This window comes from Melanerpes formicivorus, unplaced genomic scaffold (assembly GCF_026170545.1).
Source record: "Melanerpes formicivorus ecotype bairdi unplaced genomic scaffold, bMelFor1.0.p_v2 SCAF_13, whole genome shotgun sequence".
NCBI lineage: Eukaryota > Metazoa > Chordata > Aves > Piciformes > Picidae > Melanerpes > Melanerpes formicivorus.
In genome coordinates, this window is record NW_027142365.1 from 10889278 (window position 1) to 10910569 (window position 21292).

At 47.5% G+C, this 21292-nt stretch overlaps 1 protein-coding gene across 1 annotated transcript; it reads left to right on the forward strand.

Annotated features, from left to right (window-relative positions):
- The first annotated feature begins 10648 nt into the window (after positions 1–10648).
- Positions 10649–16081, forward strand: LOC137444910 (patched domain-containing protein 3). The gene is made up of 4 exons (XM_068146055.1): positions 10649–11389; positions 11613–11734; positions 13014–13159; positions 14142–16081. The coding sequence occupies exons 1-4, from the start codon at positions 10649–10651 to the stop codon at positions 15791–15793; spliced, it is 2661 nt and encodes an 886-aa protein (XP_068002156.1). The 3' UTR covers positions 15794–16081.
- The last annotated feature ends 5211 nt before the right edge of the window (positions 16082–21292 follow it).

Sequence of the window (21292 nt, forward strand, 5' to 3'; positions counted from 1 at the left end):
ACAATACTTAGAGAAACATAAAATAACTCCTTGCAGACATGATTAATAATTTCTGATAACAGTGAAAAAAGGTATGGGGAAAAGTTCTTGTTGCTTTTGTAAATCTAAAATGTCAAGTGAAATGGCATTTCACAGCATTTTATCTAGTGGAAGATTATTCCAAAAGGAACGGGATCTTACAGAAAGCCATCAGAAAAGTCTTATGCCTCTGAGAAAAGAGAAAGGAGGATTATCATCCATGTGTATTGTGAATCAATCCTTGCAAAGTTGGGATAATGAAGACAGGTAGTATCCTGTTTATGATCACATTATGCAAACACTAGACAGCAGCTGACTCCATAAAATGGTTAACGTCCTCTGATCCTCCCTAAGGGAAAAAAAAGCATAAGAAAATCAAACAAAACCTAATGCTGATCTCAAACTCATTCTTAAAAGTAATCCAAACAAGTTTGTCTCACCTCTGCTTTCTCACTATTGAATGTTACCCATTCATCAAAAGAAAACTTTCTCCTACCTTTGTCTGAAATACAGGAAGCCACAAATGTAAGGGTGTAATCCTTCTCTCATCAAAGGCTACAGAGTACAAGAAACTAGTCTGCTGCAGTGAATTGACCTTGGCTGGATGCCAGGTGCCCATCGAGCCACTGTATTATTCCCCCTTCTAAGAAGGACATGGGAGACAGAAAATAAGATGGAAAAAACTTCATAAGGCAAGATAAAGACAATTTAATGAAGCAAAGGCTGTGTGCAGAAATGAAGGAAAACTAAAGATTTAGTCTCTAATTCTTATCAGGAGGCAATGCCCAGCTACTTCCCAGGATGCAGAGCTTCAGTAAGCATAACAGTTGCTCCAGAAGACACGTAACAACTAACTACATGCATACACACCATCTCCTTTCTCTGAGCATTTAGTGCCATATGGTGCATAATGCCATATGGTATGGAACATCCCGTCGGTCATTTTGGGTCAGCTATCTCACTTATGTCCCCTTTTAACCTCTTGCCTACTCCTATCCTACTGGCCTCTGGAGGAATCACAGAATCACCAAGGTTGGAAGACCTCAAAGATCATCAAGTCCAACCTGGAAGGGAAGGGTTGGAGAGGCAGCTGTGTGAGCATTGCTCAGCAACAGCCAAAACATTGGTGAGTTATCAACACCATTCTAGCCACAAATGCAAAGCACAGCATGGTGTGGGCTACTACAAGGAAAGTTACCTTCATCTCAGCCAGAGGCAGTGCAGCCAGCCACAGTACTGTGACCATATTACTAGCCTACGGCTTTTCATTTCCTTTCAGTCCTCAGTACATCACAAACTCTGCTAACGCTTCTCCAGAGCTGCTTCTTTCTCACAGGAGGGGCAAACCACAGTGACATGGCCAAGTCCAGAAAACTTCAGTATGAGAACTGGAATAAGTGTTCAAGAATTGAGCTGACAGGAAATGGAACTTCCTTTACATAGAAAACAGGTTTTGAGTGTCGGCTGGCCACCACAGGAGAATTAAAGGCCTTTGTCAAGTTTATTCTCTCCAGCAAAGTGACAAGGCAACAGCCTTTCCTGCAGGCAGCTGGGACCTGTCCCACTGCCCCAGCTAGGGAAGAGGGCAGCCCCAGCCCTGGACAGCAAGCATGGCCCTGAGGATGGGCCAAGATCAGGCCACAGGTGGGGTCTGGACCCAGATAAGGAGCCATGGCCAGGCACAAGCTGTTTCCACAGTCTGGGGGAGTGCCTGCCCACAGCCATCACACAGCCCCTCTGAAGCCTCACCTAGAAGAATGGGGTTCCCCTCAGCTGTGCCATCACACTGTGTGCCTGAGGCCCTGGCAGCCAAGCCACTAGCTGGGGGAGGCTCTCAGGGTCCACAGTTTTCTTCCTCATGGTTACCTGTTTCAGGCCAAATCTGCACAAGGGCTAAGGTTTTTAACTGGAGGAGCTCTGCTGAAGTTCTTGGCCTTGCTATCTCTGGGACTTACACTTTAGACAGGTTATAAATCACCCAGTCAGCTTGTATTTACTTGTCCACATACCTTGCTATAGTAGGTGATGACAGGAGATTTACAACTGCTTCTTAATGTTAGTTAGTTCTGTTTCTCACTATCACTGCATGTTAGGTAAAGAGTGGAACAGGAACTTCACCTTACAAAAGGAACTTCAGCTTATTTTAAAATATTAACTGTTTTACATTTGAGTGCTCCTGTGAGACAGCTACTTTACAAACACAAATGATACAAAACCTCTCCATTCTCAGTGTACCACAGAGCACCCACACATAAACCAAACTTGTTACTGAAGTATAGCTAAAAAATGTACTTCCTCTCTTTAAGAGAAAACACATAGAACATCATGTAGAAACACCTGGTTTGAAGCAGGTAATTATCTGTTGCTGCTTAATTAGCAGAAGAATTTCAGGAGGTGGGAGGCAGAAAATACAGAAGGAAAGGCAGATAAAAAGAGCAAACACATTTCTGAAGTGGCTTTGTACTTGTTGAGGACATTCTATCTACTGATGCAGTAAGCCGAGCTGCAAACCCTAAGCTTGTGCCAAACACATCAACTACATTGTGTAGATACTGAGACATTGTAGCCATCAGCCAGTTGCTATTGGAAGTTGTGACAGGAGGCAGAGATGCACCACAGTATTTCCAAGAGAAAACATGCACGTATTAATTGAGGATAAAAAGGAGCAGTGGGCACAAAAGATGCAGGAGGACTTTGAGTTTGAAACCAAATAGTGTCTAGGGATCTTCCTTAATCTAGGCAATGCTCCAGACGTTAAGTGTGTCCTGGTTTCCCTGTGATTGAATCATAGGCCAGCCATGGTCTGTAGGCCCTTAGCAGTTTTGAGTCAGCCAGAAGCTTGAGAGGGGTGAAAGCCAGGGCAGCTAATCTGAGGTAACAGTTGCATCTCATCCCATAAATACCATGCTTATTATAGAGGGGGAAGTTTGCTGGCTTCTGCTATTCCTTCTATTTCTGGAAGTGCTCACTCTTCATTCTGCTACCACAGGCTGCTTTCCTGTTTATTGTGGCTGTTGTACAGTCACTGGGCTGAGTATAACTTTGAATATCTTATATTTGCATTAGTAGAAATATTAGTTTTATTCTTTCATTAAATCTGTTTTCATTTCAACCCACGGGTTTCCTCTCCTTTTCCTGATCCCCTTTCTAGGCTGAGGAGGGGTTATTTGGTGACAGAAGAACTGCTACAGTCTAGCCCCAGATACAAGCTAAATGTAGACACATTTCAAATGGAGCTTCCAGTCAGAAGGACTTTCAAGTCCAAGTTGCCGTGATTTGGAAAGCACTTGAAGGTCTTTCTGAGCTGAAGCTCCATTTGAAATCCGTCCACATTTTTGGTCCATTGTATGTAAAGAAAGTTTCTATGTTTCTGGTACATTGTATGCAAAGAAAATTAGCCAGGTACTGACATTTCTCCAAATGTTCTGGCTCCTCAAAAGAAGTTTTCATTTACAAGTTGATAAAAATATATAGACATAGGCACAGACAGAGCCACACAAACTTCCATGTGTGCATCAGTAACAGAAAATAATAGTCTGATATGCACACCCATAATAAACAGAAAGAGAGCATAGATTGACCCCAGGAGGAGATAACTTCTCTCACATCCTGTTGGCACACAAACACCGGTGCAGAAGGCCAATGATTAACATTGGTTGTGTGGCTGTTAGAAACATTCCATCTAGAGATGTAAAATTACCTTCCTGTAAATGAAAGGGGGAGAGTTATAAAAGGCCATGCCTTACATGGATAACGAAAAAAGCATTTTACATTCCCCTCCTGTGATATAATTGCTACGTCTCTGAGCTCTGCTGAATCAAAGTTTAGCTTGTGCTCAGATCAGCGTACTGTGAAACACAAATATTCAAAGTAATAAGCTAATGCTTAAAAGATATTATCTTTTAATACAAAGAAAGCCCAAACAGACATTGGCTGATCAAAGCAAGTGTAAGACAGGGACACTGTAGTTTTAGTCTGCAGCTGTTCTCCATAAATAACATGCACCTAGAGCTCATGAAGATCTTTGAGAGCTCACTGACCATTTTACAAGGAAGTTTATGAACGTTTTATGTAATAAAAAGGAGGCCGTAAAGATAACATACTCTTTATTAATAAAACACAGATGAAAGGGTCAAACTTTTTATAGCTCACATTAAAAGAGAGCTGTGACATTATTTCTCTATATTAAGGAATGTGAAATTTTATGGATCTCCTAAAAGATGCTACAAGTTCAGAAGTCAGTTAGGTTCTTCAGTGGCTTCGCATTACATTGTATTCATAGCACGCCAGGGGTTTGAAAGTATAATTTAGAGTGGTCCTCATAGAAAAGCTCATGATTCTGAAATCAGAGTGGAAATAGGCATTTTTCTTTATGTCAGTTTGCAAAGAAATATTCCCAGAGCTGAAGTATAAAATCTAGCAACTCATCTTGCCTTTCTGGCATCCTGTACAGGTAAGCTGAAATTCTGTTCGTCGCTATAATGTACAGTAGAAACAGCTTATGAAGCAGACAGTTAAAATACTTGTGCAACTTCATTCTTCCTAAAAATAATAACCATTTTTAAAAACCCAAACCAACATAGAAATCCCTGAAAAGCCTCACACTGAAATGGGGTCAGAACATGCCTCACGTGTATTGACATCTTGGAGACAACATCTAAGGCAGCAACAGCTTTTTGCACAACACAGTTGCCTCTGTCTTGTTGGTGTCACCTCCTACATAACATTTAAGGTTACCATATTCACAGCAAATACCAGTCTGATTATCAAGCAGAGGAACAGCAGCCCCTCATTCTGCCAGTACGCAGTGGATGGCAATTTCACAATCACTGTGTCCTCCCAAAGCAAGGACAAGCAGACTTTCAGAATGAATAAACATCTGTTAGTTCCGGGTCCTGGTGCCAGAACTATGAACAATTACCTGGGATTCTTTGGAATCATATATTCTAAAGAGACAAGTTGCCCTGGGTGAAACCAGGAACTTACCTCCCATCTGGCTGCCCTCATCACCAGACCACCTGCATTGCTCTTTTGCAGAAATTATGGTGAAAGGAATTGCATAAAAGCCTTCTTGGTGTCACTTTTTAAATTCCAGAGTCCAGTACATCTAACACAACTGGCAAAGCACTTTCTGTGTCCAGCCTGAGTACAACAATGCCCTTCTGTCCTGGGCTTCCAAAGATAGGAGGAGAAATAAGCCATCTCAGCTCTGACTGAGAAGAGAATTTCAGTAGCAATTCTAGTAAGATATGGACAGAAATTGTCTGTTCATTCAGAGAATTTCCATGAATTCAATGATTCAACAATTAATAAACAATTAATTACAGATTCTGGTATCAAAGAAGCCTGAAAACAACCAGCCAACCCTTAGGAAACACACACTTCCCTTCAGGTGCCCCTTCCTCCCCTGCCCTATTTGCTCTTCAGGCCCCTCACCATATGCTATGCTCAGCACCTTGGGTTAGGTGCTGGGTGGCCCAGGAGACGGGGGCCAGCATATGCATGGTGGTTCCTTCACTGGCAGCAGCTCCTTTTGGGTTGCACCTCTTAGCTCCTGTTCAAGCAGCCCCTTGGCTCTGCCCAGGTGTGGTCTTCTCTCTTTCCTCATTACCCCACATTGTGGTCTTTTTTTCTACATTGCTCCTCCTGCTCTGGCCTTGCTTCTCCTTTTGCTTGGTGTTTACCACCCTCCACTTGAAGGTATTTTCACAGAGGTGCCACAGATTCCCTTGAGGATGAGCTCAGTCGTGCCCTGTGGTGGGCCAGGACAGCTGGAACTGGAGGTGACCGGCTCAGGGCAGCCCTGGCACTCTCCTCACAGAGGCTATCCCTGAAGCCCCACTACCAAAATGTTGACATTGATAAGGGGGAAAAATCATGATGGAGGTAGTCAAACACTGAAAGAGGTTGCCCAGAGGCTCTGGAGTTCCCACCCCTGGAGGTTCTCCAAACACAGCTGGACAAAGCCATGAGCAACCTTGGCTAGCACCCATGCCAAGCCCTTCTCTGAGCAAGGTGTGGATGAGATGAGACCCAGAGGGCCTTTCCTGCCTAAATGACTCTCTGTTTCTACAGAACTGGTTGGATCACTTCCAAACTCAGTAATGCTTGGAAGACACAGGAGTACAGATACAGACCAGCACATGGTTGTCTCTGCATTACTGAGGACAGCCTACTCTTCCAAATCATTATTCTCACAGAGTTTGTGAACAAAGGCACAGCTAGAGGAGGAGACAGGAAATGGAGTCTGAGGAGATTAACTGAAAATGAACTTTCAAACACAGAAGGCTGTGAAGTAGGGAGTCTCACCACTGTGAGACTCTGCTGTTTCTTCATTTCAAATCCCATAGACTGGAAACTGCATTTGCTCTCCCTACTCTGCTGCCTTTTCAGCTAGGAGCTGGTTCAGCCCTGGAACCGTTGTGACATTCAGGCCATGACCAAAGCCTTGTCTGCATCTGTGAGCCTTCCTGGGCTGTGCCTGAAGAAGATCTGGGTTGAATTCTCCTTCTTTCTCCTTGATTCTTGCAAGATACTAGTGTCTCAGTGCTGGTCAGTGGGTCCTGCTATGAAAGAGAGAAGGTTCTGGTACTTCATTTTGAGGGTGGAATGTTGGAAGGCATAAAGGGACCTGGGAAATGACACTGTCAGTACATTCTATATGAAAAAAAGAAATCTCATCTTTGAATTTATTACACTTCTTCCTCCTTTCACTACCTAAAAATTACCTGCTGTTTTCAGAATTGATTTGCAGGGTCAAATGCAGGTCTTCTGCCTTCTTTGGAAACAGTCTGATGTGAGTGCTGTGAAACAGGGAAGCAAGTCACCCACCTGTTTGGCTGGTTGTCAATTGGTTGCTTACAGCTCTTCTTGACTGGTTGATGTGGGCTAAACATAGACACTGCTAGGTAAATGTTTGGACTCAATGGTTGTCAAAGGTCTTTACCAACGTAAGCAACTCTGTGATTCTGATTCTGACACCATCTACAAATAAGTCCATTGGGGATATTAGAAATTACATGATTGTATTTCTGGCTCCTGCCTGTTGACAGGCAGGAATGGCACTAGCTATTCTTCTTAGCTCTCTTCTTGACATTTTAAGTATATATCTCTTTGCTTGTCATCAATTCAGTATCATTGAGAAACACAGAGAAATGCAGCATTGGGAATATTTATGTATGTGGCAATGTATTCTCCTTTTGAAATGCCCCAGGGCATTTCACAGCAAAGCACTAGCAGCACCTTGCATATACACGATGACATCATGTCTGTGTTTAGAAGCAGTCCACGTGAGGTGCTTTCAGCTTGTATTTGTCACACAGAAACCTATTTGATTGTGCTTTCCCTATTGAGACAAACATTACACCAAACATGCAGCATAATTCAGTGCAAGTATCAGAGTTCAAAGTCAGTGGTCTAACCAGGAAGTTTGATATAGCTTTTAATATATATGGATTGAAGTCCCATGGCTCTGCACACATGCAAAAGAGCCATCATAACTTAGCATCCAGCCTCCAAACCCCTTCTACGTCAGTGGGGAAAGCAAACTATGTGAAGTCTACTTGAATAAGCAGTGTTCCTATTAATCACAGCACACACCTAACAACCACCAACCATACTATAAATGGAAGAGAAAAATAATTGCTTTTTTTGCAAAGGCTGCCAGCAAAAGGTGGGAGTATCACAAGATGTTTTATGTTCTACCCTACCACCGACCCACTGGAAGGGAGATGTGTGCTCAGATTCATCTTCATCTGAAGTAGTCTTAGATCCAGAAAACACTAAGGAGAGAGTTTGTGGCTTCATCCACAAAGACAGGAAGAGCATGACTTGCTGGAAGTCCTGTAGTCCAGATCCTGGCCCTGACCCAAGGAGTATTTCAGATTTTATCCTATTAGAATTTACTATAAAATGCATTAATGAATAGGCCAGGGAATAAGGACAAGAATCCAGACTCTTGGAGAGAAGACTGAAACATACCTCCTGCTTGAGAAATAACCTTGAATTTAGAGTCAGTAAAGCCACCTTCTCACACCGTAAGTCAGACTCCCGAGCCTCACAACGACTTAACCTAAAGGCACCAACCTGTGCCCTATGTACTGTGGACCCTGCCTGGGTAGCCTCTGCTGCCAGATCATTTCCTAGGTCCTGCTCATTACCAGAGCTTGTCTCCAGCTCCTGAGGAGCCGGAAAAAAACTGGCAATGACAAGCAGCCAATTTTTATTTTCTGCTTTGTTGAGCTTAAGAAAGTCATTAACCTTTATGGCCATTTTTTACAGGGAAAGCATTTAGCTGGACATTATCTCTTCACATCTGCTGCAATGACAGCAGATCATCTACAATATGGTCCACTGTTAAGTTCCCCTAGAAGTCTTCTTGGTGCCTGGCTCTGGAGATAGCTGTGTCTATAGTTTTCCCCACAACACAGGTCTATTTACTCTGGAGTGATAACAGAGGCTATCTTCTCCAAAGGGGTAACTCTTTGACAAGAATTCATCAGGTGTCTACATGAGATCAAATAGTTTACTCCTTTTTTTCGGTGAGGATAGATTTCTTCTATGTGAAGAGCTCTGACTCTAACTTGATGTAAATTCATCCAAGGAAATTGAGAACATAACATGTGAGAAACTATCAGTTTTGAGCCAGCTTCATTTAAAAAAAAAAAAAAATAATAAATCAAGAAGTTAGGAGCTTCAAGGAAATAGCTTCTAAGTGCCCTGTAATTCAGAGGAATTCAGAACTTAGCTGTACTTGCCTCAGAACAACTGCACACCAGAAAGAGAATCACCAGGATCCAGCCTGTGGTAAATGCTAGCCAAAGTGGGAGATCTGTAACACAGCTCAGAGCCTGACTGGCTGCTCTATTCCCACACCATAGAACAAGTGCAAGCCTGCATCCTCAGGTTGAGGGAGAAGAAACACCTACAACTTTTCTTTGAAAGGACTGGCAGAAGTGGAGAGAGTTGCTTCTTCCCAAGAATGGCAAGAAGTGAAGTTTCTGCCTGTGACTCGCTAGCTACCTTTCCAGAAGTGTCACATCTAAGCATAGTGTTCTCCACGGCCAGAAGGCACTCAAATCTCGGTCACTTCACCAGTGTCAGGCACACCAGGCTGCAGGGCATTTTTTGAACTTGGAAAGATGCTTTCTGTCATTGATACTGCACAATGCTCTGCCACACCACAGCACTGAGGCTTTTGTGGCTTGCCCATTGCAATCACTGAATCTGCCTTCAAAATCTTTTATTTCTTCAGCTCTCGCTCCCCTTCTTTTGTAAACCTGTTTACCCGGAGGGCAAACACAGCAAGTTGTTCACAACCACTTCTCCTGGGGAGAAGAATAATCCTTAGTGATTCTGTAATGACTGCAGCAGATTTGCAGAGAACAGTAAGTCTAGGCTACCTAATCGCTGGTACCAGCAGCGAGCTGCATGCAGGCTCCTCTGTTACCATGGGCTGGCTGAAGTTATACTGCGGGCACAGGGGAATGGTGCAGCCCATCACAGCCTGAGGGTCATGCTGGGCAGGCAGCACAGGCTCTTTGCTATGTGATCTAACTCCTCGATATGCAGTAGTGTTCTGATCACTTTTTAACTTTGCAGCCTCTTTCTTACAACATGGAAGTTAGGTTTAATATTGTACCACCAGTCTAACCGATTCCATTGTGCTGTGGGAAGTCTTTCCCTAGCTTTGCTCTCTGTTCACACCCCCAAGAATCACATTAATCCTGTTTACCACAGGGAGTTCAAAACACAAGATCCTAAACGCAGATTCCAAAATTACTTATAATCCAAGCTGTTCACTATGCCTGCACTTTCCTGAGACAACTGTGCATGATACAGGCTCAGAACCATCGGTGCTTTCCCCCTGACATATCCCACTCTTTGCAACCAGCCTGATACTACGTGACCCGCAATGAGATTGTTCCTCTCATTACACACGCAGAAAGTCACTTCCTCTCTGCAGGGTCAGTGTTATGGTAAACGAGGGGCCAGGCAAATGCCTGAGCAAGAGGAAAGGACACAATGAAGACACCTGGTTGGCAAGACTACCCACCAGTGCAAGCAAGGGGATCAAACAGCCAAAGCGTCACCCAAAACTGCAGAGTGAGGCGTAGCTTCAGACAGCCATGGCATCTGACTGAGCGGGACCCCCGGTGCACGGTACTGGATGGGAGAGAGGGTGTTTCGGAACACCACTTCTACAGTTAGGAGAGGGCACTGCCGACGAGACCTGCTGCCGCTCGAGGAAACGGTGCAGGACTGTGCCTGGCAGAGCGGGGTCTGCAGCTGTCCCCGCGGGAGCCGGGCTGCAGGGCCGCACAACGGGGCTCCTGGCAGCACTCAGGTAACGGCACCGCGGCGGAACAAGACCCCACGGGGCCCAAACTGGCAAAAGAGGTCGGGGCGCGGCGGGGCGGTGGAAGCCGTGTCCCCGCCTGCCTGTCCCGGGAATGCCGCAGACGTCTCCGTGAGTGACAGCACGAAGGACGCGCCCGCCGGCCCCGTCGGAACGGCCCTGGGCGCGCCGGTGTGGAGCTCTCACTTTGTGCGCAGCACCAGTATCACAAAGCAGCTCTACTCCGGCGCAGCGGTGAAGCTGCCGTTGGCAATCCGTGCCCCCGCCTCGCCGATGGCGGAGCCACAGAATCACAGCGAGCGCTGCTCCTGCTGCAACACCAACTGTGTGGAACGGCCGCTGAGACGGCTCTTCGAAGGGCTGGGGTGCAGCGTGGCCGCCTGCCCCTGGCCCTTCGTACTGCTGCCGCTGCTGCTGTCAGGCGGGCTGGGCGCCGGCTTCATCTTCCTGCCGCAACGGCAATCGAACGATATCGAGCAACAGTTCACACCGACGGACGGTCCCGCCAAGGCCGACCGCGACTTCGTGCAGCAGTACTTCCCCACTAATTACTCGCAGGGCTTCTCTGCCACACGGCTGCCCACCGAGGGAGCCTACGCCGCCCTTATCGCCGTGGCGCTGGACGGACGCTCTGTCCTGGACCCGGAGGCCTGGGAAGAGGTGCTGAAGCTGAACGCGGCGGTGACAGACAGCGACTACGAGCGCCTCTGCGCCCGCAATGCCACCGACGGCGACTGCAGCAGCCCCAACCCGCTGCTACCATGCCCCGCCAACGCGACGGCGCCCGCCCCGCAGAACATCACCTACCCCGGCATGGAGGCCTCCTTCCTGGGCACCGCGCTGGGCGGTGTGAGCACGGACGCCGGCGGGCGGGTGGTGTCGGCGCGGGCCCTGAAGCTGATGTATTACCTGCAAGAGGACGGCCCCGAGGCGGCCGAGAGCCAGCGGTGGCTGGAAAGGTTCCTGCAGGACTTCCCATCAAAGCTGGCGGATATGAAGTTCACCGCCATTCAGGTAAGCAGCTGCGGGAACCGAGACCCGGGGTGCTCGGGCTACCGCGTCGCCGGCCGGGAAAGGAGCTGGAGGAGAGAACAGGCTGGGGCGTTCTGCAGGGTGTGAGGGCCACGGGGATGTGCCAGTGCCGATGTGATGCTCAGCGTTGCCTCTGCGTCTGGATAGAGACCAGGGAAGAGCTACAAGTGCTTCATCTTCTCTTTCCTTGCTGTTTTAACCACAGGTGACTTACTTTACCTCGCTGTCCAGGCAGCAGGAGTTTGAGGGAAATACCAAGAGCGTGATCCCACTCTTCTCCATAACGTATTTCTTGACAATAACCTTTTCCATCGTCTCTTGCCTAAGGTAAAGTGCCTTCTTCTAAGGGATGGATCAAGGAGGAGTGACCTCCACCCTTCTTTACCTTGTCTGAACTGATTTCTGCTCTTCTCAAGTGAGGTCTTTCTTGAAGCTGCAGACTTCTCGTGACATTTGGCAACAGGCACGGTCAATCCTTTGCCGCTTCTCTCCTGCTTGTGCCTGTTTCCCAGCGGATTACATGGGGTTTGTGGTCCCTGCCCCACAAACGCCTGAGTGAGTGCTCAGTTCACACTTGAAGGCCAGTATCCATTTGTCTGTCCTCCGAAGCCATCAGCCATTTCTGTAGTCCCTGCCTCACAAAAATCCTGAACGATTTAAACCACTGAAACAACTCCCCACTTTAGATCTTTCCAAGAGGCCCAGGGTGCTGTAACTTTGACACCAAAATACACTGTGGCAAAGGAAAGACTTGGAAGGGTGAAAGGGTTCTGCGTTCCCATATTCAGGAGGGGGACAGCCTGGCAGCAGCAGAATCCTGCACTAGCACTTCCCTTGATTAAAACTTACAGCTCAGCTTGGCAGACCCAGAGGGGACATCACCAGAAAGATGCAACAAAATCAGAGAAGTCCTCATTTATGGGGGGAGGGAAGGAATAAGTGATGCTATTGCTTCTTTCATAGCTTCTGTCCTCATCTTGCCCACAACCTACTGATTAAAGATAAGTTAAAAAGAGGAAGGAAGCAGGGGAGGGAGGAGGAGGTGGAACAAGATGTGGAGCTCTGTTTGCACCTTTTTTCTGCCACCTGCTCAGTTAAAGTACAGGTGAATGAGCTCTAGATTCATAGTTTACTGCAAATCCAGGTACAGCTTTAGGTATTCTGCTTGCTAGTAGAGTCTGAGCCTTCCCTGCTGTCTGCAGAGGACTTAACCTGTCCTATCTCTGCTGGTGGAAGGTCACCATTGTACATTTGTCACCCTTATGGCTCTGTTTGTGGGCTTACTGGTTTAGTGCCTGCCTCAAGCACTGCATCCATTAAGGCTGTCCAATTTCTGGATACAGCTGTTTGCCTTGGGGTTTAGAGGTTCTCCTAAAGTTGACAAATGGGCTATAGCCTGGAAAATGTGACTAATTTGCGAGAGGTAACACTTTACCCTCTCAGTCTTGCCCAGTGCTGACACCTGGGAGCTGTCCTAACAAACAGCAGTTTTCATCAAGAGTTCTCTTCCCAGACAGGTTGTGGTTGGTGCCTGTGGACTTCTTGTGCCAAACATCTTAGTGACATTTTTGACATGTGGCTAAAATCTTCCTTACAATGTTTTCAGGTTGAGCTGTGTAAGAAATAATGTCTGGCTTGCATGCTGTGGAGTGCTTTCTGCTGGTTTCGCTGTATTGAGCACCTTTGGATTGTTGCTCTTCTGTGGAGTGCCCTTTGTGATCACTGTAGCAAACGCACCGTTTCTCATTCTGGGTAAGTAGAGGAGTTGGAGTCTAAGCATCAGGTCAAGGGCAGGTCTGTCCTGCAGGAGGGGAAGAGTCACTTGTGGTCCTTGTAGAATGTAGTGCTTTCTCCTTAGAGCATTCAGCATTCTGTGCTTCCTGCATAATTCCAATGCATTTTCTGTTTGTTTTGTTTGCTCATCAATTGCAGAGTGTCTGCATTTCAGAAGGACCCTTTTGGATCCTCGGGAAAGGGCTCAAGCCAGACTCTGCAGATACTTTGTAGAGAACATGCAGACTTCACTCTTCCTTAGATTAGAACAATGCATTGAAGGCAACCATCATTAGATGGGATGAACTGCTGTGAATCCTGCCTGCTTTCCAGAAGCAGCTTGGCTTGCTGCTGTCCAGCAGCACCTTCTGACCTGCTGCTTAATTCATCTGTGCATACTCCTCTGGGCAGTCAGTAGTGATTTCTGCTGTTCTTTTAGGCTCAGCTCTATCAGCCATGCTTGCTCCTCTGTTCACACAGTCTTGCTTTCCTTTTTGATGTGACTTCACTTCCAGGGAATAGAAGAGCCCTTGAGAGAGTCACACTGGCAAAATACTGAAAGGTCTGTGGTTAAAATCCCTAGAGCAGGGCTGAGACAAGCACATTGGCTCTTCATTCACAGTTGAACATCACAGTAAGCAGTGTATTTTGATCTCTGTAACCTGCACCACTGAACACCTGGAGAGCAGCTGCAGCACACAGTCAGAGATGGGCTAGGTGTGCTCAGTCCTTCAGCAGAGTAAGGTGAGGGATCAACAACCCCTCAGGGCACCAGGGGTCTCTCAAGTGTAATAAATTCAGCCACATGCAAAGAATCTCTTTTCCTGTGCCTGCTTACCTTGCATCAGCACTAGAGCAACGTTCCCAGCCTCATTTTATTCAGAAACAAATGTGATTGATTTTGTGCTTCTGTTGAGTGCTGGCAGTTGCAGTGCAGCCTTAACTTTGTCTCCTCTTGCAGGGGTTGGCGTTGATGACATGTTCATCATGATTGCTGCCTGGGAACAAAGCTTAAGAAGAAAAGAGAAATCCAACGTTAAGTCTCTGCTGGCTGAGACTTACTCAGAAGCAGCACTTTCTGTCACCATCACCACTCTCACTGATGTTTTGGCCTTCTTCATTGGCACCTGGACTTCTTTTCCATCTGTGCAGTCATTTTGCCTTTACACAGGCACTGCTTTTGTCTTCTGCTATATCTATACCATGACCTTCTTTGGGGCAATTCTTGTGCTAAACCATAAAAGGGAGCAAGGAAACCGGCACTGGCTGACTTGCATGCGCGTGGGAGGAGGTGAAGGTCAGACCGAGTCCTGCCTGTACAACGCTTGCTGCATAGGCAACTGTTCTGGGCACTCACCTCAGCTAGAAAGCGAGCATCCAATGAGCATATTCTTTAAGAAGTACTATGGCCCTTTCTTCACCAGCAAATGGATCAAGCCACTTGTGGTGCTGCTGTACGTAGCGTATCTGGCTGGCAGCATTTATGGGTGCACGCTGATCAGGGAAGGCATCGACCTTCGGAATCTGGCCAGCGACAACTCGTACGTTGGTCCATTCTATGATGACAATGAGGAATACTTCTCAGAATATGGCCCCAGGGTCATGGTTGTCATTACTGAAAGTGTAGATTACTGGAATGAGACTGTTCGCCTTGGCATTGAGAACTGCACCCAGGAATTAGAGGCCATTTCATATGTAGATAAGAACCTCTCAGAGTCATGGCTGAGAGTGTACACAGATTTTTCATTAGATCTAAACAATAAGACTCTTTTCCTTGATAACTTAGATAAGATGTTCCACTTCATTCCCAGTTTTAAGTGGGACATTAACAGGACTCAGGATGAAATCAAAGCTTCTCGTTTCTTCATCCAGACAGTGAATGTGACCTCAGCTGTTGATGAGAAGAACCTTCTCCATGAGTTAAGAGAGACAGCCAGGCAGTGCAGTGTGCCATTACTGGTGTACCACCCAGCGTTCATCTACTACGATCAGTACCTGGTCATAGTGCAGAACACCATTCAGAACATCGTGGTTGCTGCTGGGGCAATGCTCATTGTCTCCCTTTTGCTCATTCCCAGCCCCTTGTGTTGCCTGTGGGTGACTTTTGCTATAGCTTCTGTCATAGTCGGTGTGGCTGGCTTCATGACCTTTTGGAGTGTCAATCTAGACTCCATATCCATGATCAACCTGGTCATTTGTATTGGGTTTTCAGTAGATTTCTCTGCTCACATTTCCTATGCCTTTGTGAGCAGCGGAGAGTCCTCGGCCAACAGAAGGGCAATCGAAGCTCTGTCCCTGCTGGGTTACCCAGTATTGCAAGGTGCAGTTTCTACTATCCTGGGAGTCGTTGTCCTGGCTGCAGCCAAAACCTACATCTTTAGGACATTTTTCAAGATCATGTTCCTTGTTATTTTGTTTGGGGCTCTTCATGGCCTTGTTTTCATTCCAGTGTTTTTAACCTTCTTTGGAAGCTTTGGCAGATCACTCCGCAGTATAGAACCCAGTGACAGTTCACTCCACAATAGCAAATTTGAAAACAAAGAATTGGGTAAAATTAATGCTGGGGGAAACTTCTACCCATCACATTACAGGAACAATAAAGACTGTCCATGAGTAAGTTAAATATTAGATATATATTTTTTTATATGTAGATTAAAAAGCAGTGGCTTTCAGGGAATATAAAACATGACAAAAAGGGAAGGACAGAAAAATAAATGCAGCAGAGAAGAAAAGGCTTCAGAAACGCCAGGCAAGAAAATAACAGAAGAAAGGAAAACACAGAAAATGGATTTGCATTTCTTACTTGTTTGTGTTTGACTCTGCTGCTGGTTAATCCTTTTTTTGTGACTTGTTTGCTGAATGCATTAAAGTTATTTTGAACACTGAGCATGGCATCAGCTTAATGGGCCACGTTACAGGTTTGTCAGACAGTCTACACTGGAGGGAAGTGTTCCCACAGGTTGGCATTTCCTGCCAGTTTACCTTGATGCCATAACTCAGCTCAGCTCTGAGTCCAAAGACAATTTTCCCCCAGGAGGCTCAAACCTGTAGGTTTTACAGCAGCAGGCCATGGGCTGCAGTGATTCATAAGCCTTCAGGAGACAAAGTCTGTGTAGGCTGTGGTGCAGCACAAAGAACCCTTAGGGAAGACAAACCAACTGACTGACATTTTCTATTCATAGTTTCATAGTTTCATAGTTTCAGTCAGGGTTGGAAGGGACCACAAGGATCATCTAGTTCCAACCCCCCTGCCATGGGCAGGGACACCCCACACTAGATCAGGCTGGACAGAGCCTCATCCAGCCTGCTCTTAAACACCCCCAGGGACGGGGCCTCGACCACCTCCCTGGACAACCCATTCCAGGGTTTCACCACTCTCATGGTGAAGAACCTCCTCCTCACATCCAGCCTGAATCTCCCCACCTCCAGCTTCATTCCATTCCCCCTAGTCCTATCACTACCTGATATCCTGAGAAGTCCTTCCCCAGCCTTCCTGTAGGCCCCTTTCAGATACTGGAAGGCGACAATTAGGTCACCTCGGAGCCTTCTCTTCTGCAGACTGAACAGCCCCAACTCCTTCAGTCTGTCCTCATAGGAGAGGTGCTCCAGCCCTCTGATCATCCTCGTGGCCCTTCTCTGGACACGTTCCAGCACCTCCACATCCCTCTTGTAATAGGGGCTCCAGAACTGGACACAGTACTCCAGGTGGGGTCTCACCAGGGCTGAGTAGAGGGGGAGGATCACCTCCCTCGACCTGCTAGCCACACTTCTCCTGATGCAGCCCAGGATCTGATTGGCTTTGCGGGCTGCAAGTGCACACTGAGAGCTCATGTTGAGCTTTTTGTCCACCAGCACCCCCAAGTCTCTCTCCTCAGGGCTATCCTCCAGCCAGTCACTGCCCAGCCTGTATTTGTGCCTGGGATTGCCTCGACCCAGATGCAGGACCCTGCACTTGCTCTTATTGAACTTCATGAGGTTGGCCTGTGCCCACCTCTCCAGCCTGTCAAGGTCCCTCTGGATGGCCTCCCTTCCCTCCAGCGTGTCTGCTGCACCACACAGCTTGGTGTCATCAGCAAACTTGCTGAGGGTGCACTCAATGCCACTGTCCATGTCCCCCACAAAGATGTTGAATAAGACAGGTCCCAGGACTGATCCCTGAGGGACTCCACTTGTCACTGGCCTCCACTGGGACATGGAGCCATTGACAGCCACTCTTTGGGTGCGGCCATCAAGCCAGTTCCTTATCCATCTAGTGGTCCACCAATCAAACCCATGTGTCACCAGTTTGGAGACCAGGATGTGGTGTGGGACAGTGTCGAAGGCTTTGCTCAGGTCCAGGTAAACGACATCAGTTGCTCGCCCCTCATCTATTAATTTTGTCACCTGCTCATAGAAGGCCACCAGGTTGGTCAGGCAGGATTTGCCCTTGGCAAAGCCATGCTGACTGTTCCCAATCACCTCTTCACTATTCTTTTGAGCGAGTAGTGACTCCAGGAGGATCTGTTCCATGATCTTTCCAGGCACAGAGGTGAGACTGACTGGCCTGTAGTTCCCTGGTTCCTCCTTCTTGCCCTTTTTGAAGATGAGGGCAATGTTTCCCCTTTTCCAGTCTGTGGGGACTTCACCAGACTGCCAGGACTTTTGAAATATAATAGAGAGGGGTTTAGCAACCTCATCTGCCAGTTCTCTCAGTACCCGTGGGTGTAACCCGTCGGGTCCCATGGACTTGAACACTTTCAGGTTCTTCAGATGATCACGAACCTGATCTGCACTTACAATGGGCAGTTCTTCCTCCCTGTCCCTGGCTTTGACTTCCATAACATCAGGAGTGTGGCTAGAGGCCCTTGCAGTGAAGACTGAGGTAAAGAAGTTATTAAGTACCTCAGCCTTTTCCTCATCACAGGTGACCATGTCACCATTTTCTTTTCTGAGGGGGCCCACACCTTCCCTAGTCTTCTTCTTCCCATTAATATACCTGTAAAAGTTCTTAGTATTCCCTTTAATCTCCCTGGCTAGATTCAACTCAAACTCTGCTTTGGCTTTCCTGACCAGGACTCTTGCTGCTCGGGCAGCTTCCTTATATTCCCCCTGTTCTACCTGTCCTTCCCTCCACTTCCTGTAGAGTTTCCTTTTAAGTAATAGTGTGTCCAGTAGCTCCTTGCCCATCCAGGCAGGCCTCCTAGCATTCTTACCTGCTTTTCTCTTTGTTGGTACACAGAGCTCCTGGACACAGAGGAGGTGGTCCTTGAATACTGACCAGCTGTCCTGGGTCCCTCTTCCCTCCAGGGCTTTGTCCCATGACACTTTGGCTAGCAGATCCCTGAAGCGATCAAAATCTGCATGCCTAAAGTCTAGGGTCATGAGCTTGGAATACTTCCTCCTGATTGCCCTGAGGATGTTAAATTCAACTGCTTCATGGTCACTGCAGCCAAGGCCATCTGTGAGCCTCACATTGCTTACCAGCCCTTCCCTGTTGGTGAGAACAAGGTCCAGCATAGCACCATTTCTTGTTGGTTCCTCTACCATTTGGAGGAGGAAGTTGTCTTCTATGCAGTCCAGGAACATCCTGGATTGCTGGTGCCTTGCTGTGTTGTCCCTCCAGCAGATGTCCGGGTGGTTGAAATCACCCATGAGGACCAGGGCTTGTGACCTGGAAGCTGCTTCTATTTGCCTATCATGTTCTTGGTGTCCTGTGTTCTTCCCAAGATTAAACATCATTTTGGTTTAACAAGTTTGTGTGTAGCTTCTGTTGGCTCTGATTTGCAAAGGCATATGCCATAGATTATTATCTTTTGTGGACCTCCTGGGTGACCACCATGGAAGACGCTGTGCCATGGTGGGACAGGGGAAGGATTCACTACAATCACACCCTGGTTGAGGACAAAGTGAAAAAGCAACTCAGCTTTAACCTGGTCCATCCTAAAAGGGTAACCCTGTATGGAATCAGAGTCATGGAATATTAGGGATTGGAAGAGAGCTCTAGAGATCATCTAGTCCAACCTCCCTGCGAGAGCAGAATCACCTAGGGCAGGCCACACAGGAACAGATGGGATTTGAAAGTGTCCAGAGAAGGAGACACCACAACCTCTCTGAACACCCTGTTCCAGTGCTCTGTCACTCCCACCATAAAGTGTCTCTTTGTGTTGAGGTGGAAGCTGCTGTGTTCTAGCTTGTACTTGTTGTTCCTTGTCCTGTTGCTGGGAACCACCAAAGAGAGACCATCACCTTCATCCTGACATCCACCCTTCAGACATTTAGACATTGACAAGATCCCCACTCAGCCTTCTCAAGTCTAAACAGCCTTGAGTCTCTCCATCAACATTCTGCTGTGTTCATGCATGGCAAGCCATCCTGTGATGTGCTGATGGGACAGAGGAGCTTTCTTTGAATAAAAGCTAAGAATATATGAAGTGTAGGGACAAGACACTGGGCAAAAGGCCAGTTTATAATTTGTTGTCAATTAAATTAATGATTGCAGCTGATATTTGTCATTTTGGGGGAGGAAAAAATGTTTAGAAGTTATTAAAACATTTAGTCCAAATCTGCAGCTGTGAAGTGTCTTCTGAGAGATACAGCAAGTGTGACGAGGCCAGGGTTTGCCTCTGCTCCATCCGCATTTCTGACCCAGCTGCATGAGACCCAGTAGACTGGACAGAATCTTTCCATTTCCTTCATGTTCTCTCTGTTTAGGGGTACAATGGACTGGAAGTCAAGTCAAGGCCTAAGTGGCAAGAAGCCGGGAGGTCGCAAGCTGGTGCTACTGCACGGCTCAGCTGCCAGAGGGCGCAGCGCGGCGAGAGACCAGAAGGGACTTGAGGCAGCCGCCCTCTGCTGGGCACGCAGTGTAACTGTCATTGGAGGGGAAGGGAAGGGGAGGGAAGGGGAGGGAAGGGAAGGGAAGGGAAGGGAAGGGAAGGGAAGGGAAGGGAAGGGAAGGGAAGGGAAGGGAAGGGAAGGGAAGGGAAGGGAAGGGAAGGGAAGGGAAGGGAAGGGAAGGGAAGGGAAGGGAAGGGAAGGCCTGAAGAGAGCATGGCACTGCAAGTACTGCATGGACCTCATGAGGTCAGCAGAAACAAGATATTGCACGCAGCTGTACAGTCAGAGCGGGGCAGGACAGGGCAATGGGCTTCCTGCAGTGATCCACTCTGCACAGCAGGGTTTTATCAGCCTTCAACGGCATGAGATTTAACACATCCAAGTGCCGGGTTCTGCACATTGGCCACAACAACCCCATGCAGTGCTACAGGCTGGGGTCAGAGTGGCTGGAGAGCAGCCAGGCAGAGAGGGACCTGGGGGTGCTGGTTGATGGTAGGATGAACATGAGCCTGCAGTGTGCCCAGGCAGCCAAGAGGGCCAATGGCATCCTGGCCTGCATCAAGAACAGTGTGGCCAGCAGGAGCAGGGAGGTCATTCTGCCCCTGTACACTGCACTGGTTAGGCCACACCTCGAGTACTGTGTCCAGTTCTGGGCCCCTCAGTTTAGGAAGGATGTTGACTTGCTGGAACGAGTCCAGAGAAGAGCAACAAAGTTGGCGAGGGGCTTGGAACACAAGCCCTATGAGGAGAGGCTGAGGGAGCTGGGGTTGCTCAGCCTGGAGAAGAGGAGACTCAGGGGTGACCTTATCACTCTCTACAACTACCTGAAGGGAGGTTGTAGACAGGCTGATGATGGTCTCTTCTCCCAGGCAGCCAGTACCAGAACAAGAGGACACAGTCTCAGGCTGCACCAGGGGAGGTTCAGGTTGGATGTTAGGAAGAAGTTCTATACAGAAAGAGTGATTGCCCATTGGAATGGGCTGCCCAGGGAGGTGGTGGAGTCGCCATCATTGAGGGTGTTCAGAAGGAGACTTGATGGGGTGCTTGGTGCCATGGGTTAGCTGTTTGGGTGGGTTGGATTGGTTGATGGGTTGGACACGATGATCTTGAAGGTCTCTTCCAACCTAGTTTGGTTTATTCTAATAAAGGTTTATTCTAATAAAGTGCTTGTTGTGGGGGGCACTGAGAAACGGCTAGGGGCTGGGAGCTCCTCCCTAAAAGGAATGGGGAAGCTGGATGCCTTTAGAGTAGAAATAAAACCCACATACTTGTCCCACCCTTTCCACAGAATTGCTC

What these genes read in the sequence shown, in the direction of transcription:
- LOC137444910 (XM_068146055.1), top strand. Translation starts at nt 10,649, where the DNA reads ATGGCGGAGCCACAGAATCACAGCGAGCGCTGCTCCTGCTGCAACACC. An exon ending in TGAAGTTCACCGCCATTCAG is followed by an intron (nt 11,390 to 11,612) that starts GTAAGCAGCTGC and finishes TTTTAACCACAG; the next exon opens with GTGACTTACTTTACCTCGCT. An exon ending in CGCACCGTTTCTCATTCTGG is followed by an intron (nt 13,160 to 14,141) that starts GTAAGTAGAGGA and finishes CTCCTCTTGCAG; the next exon opens with GGGTTGGCGTTGATGACATG.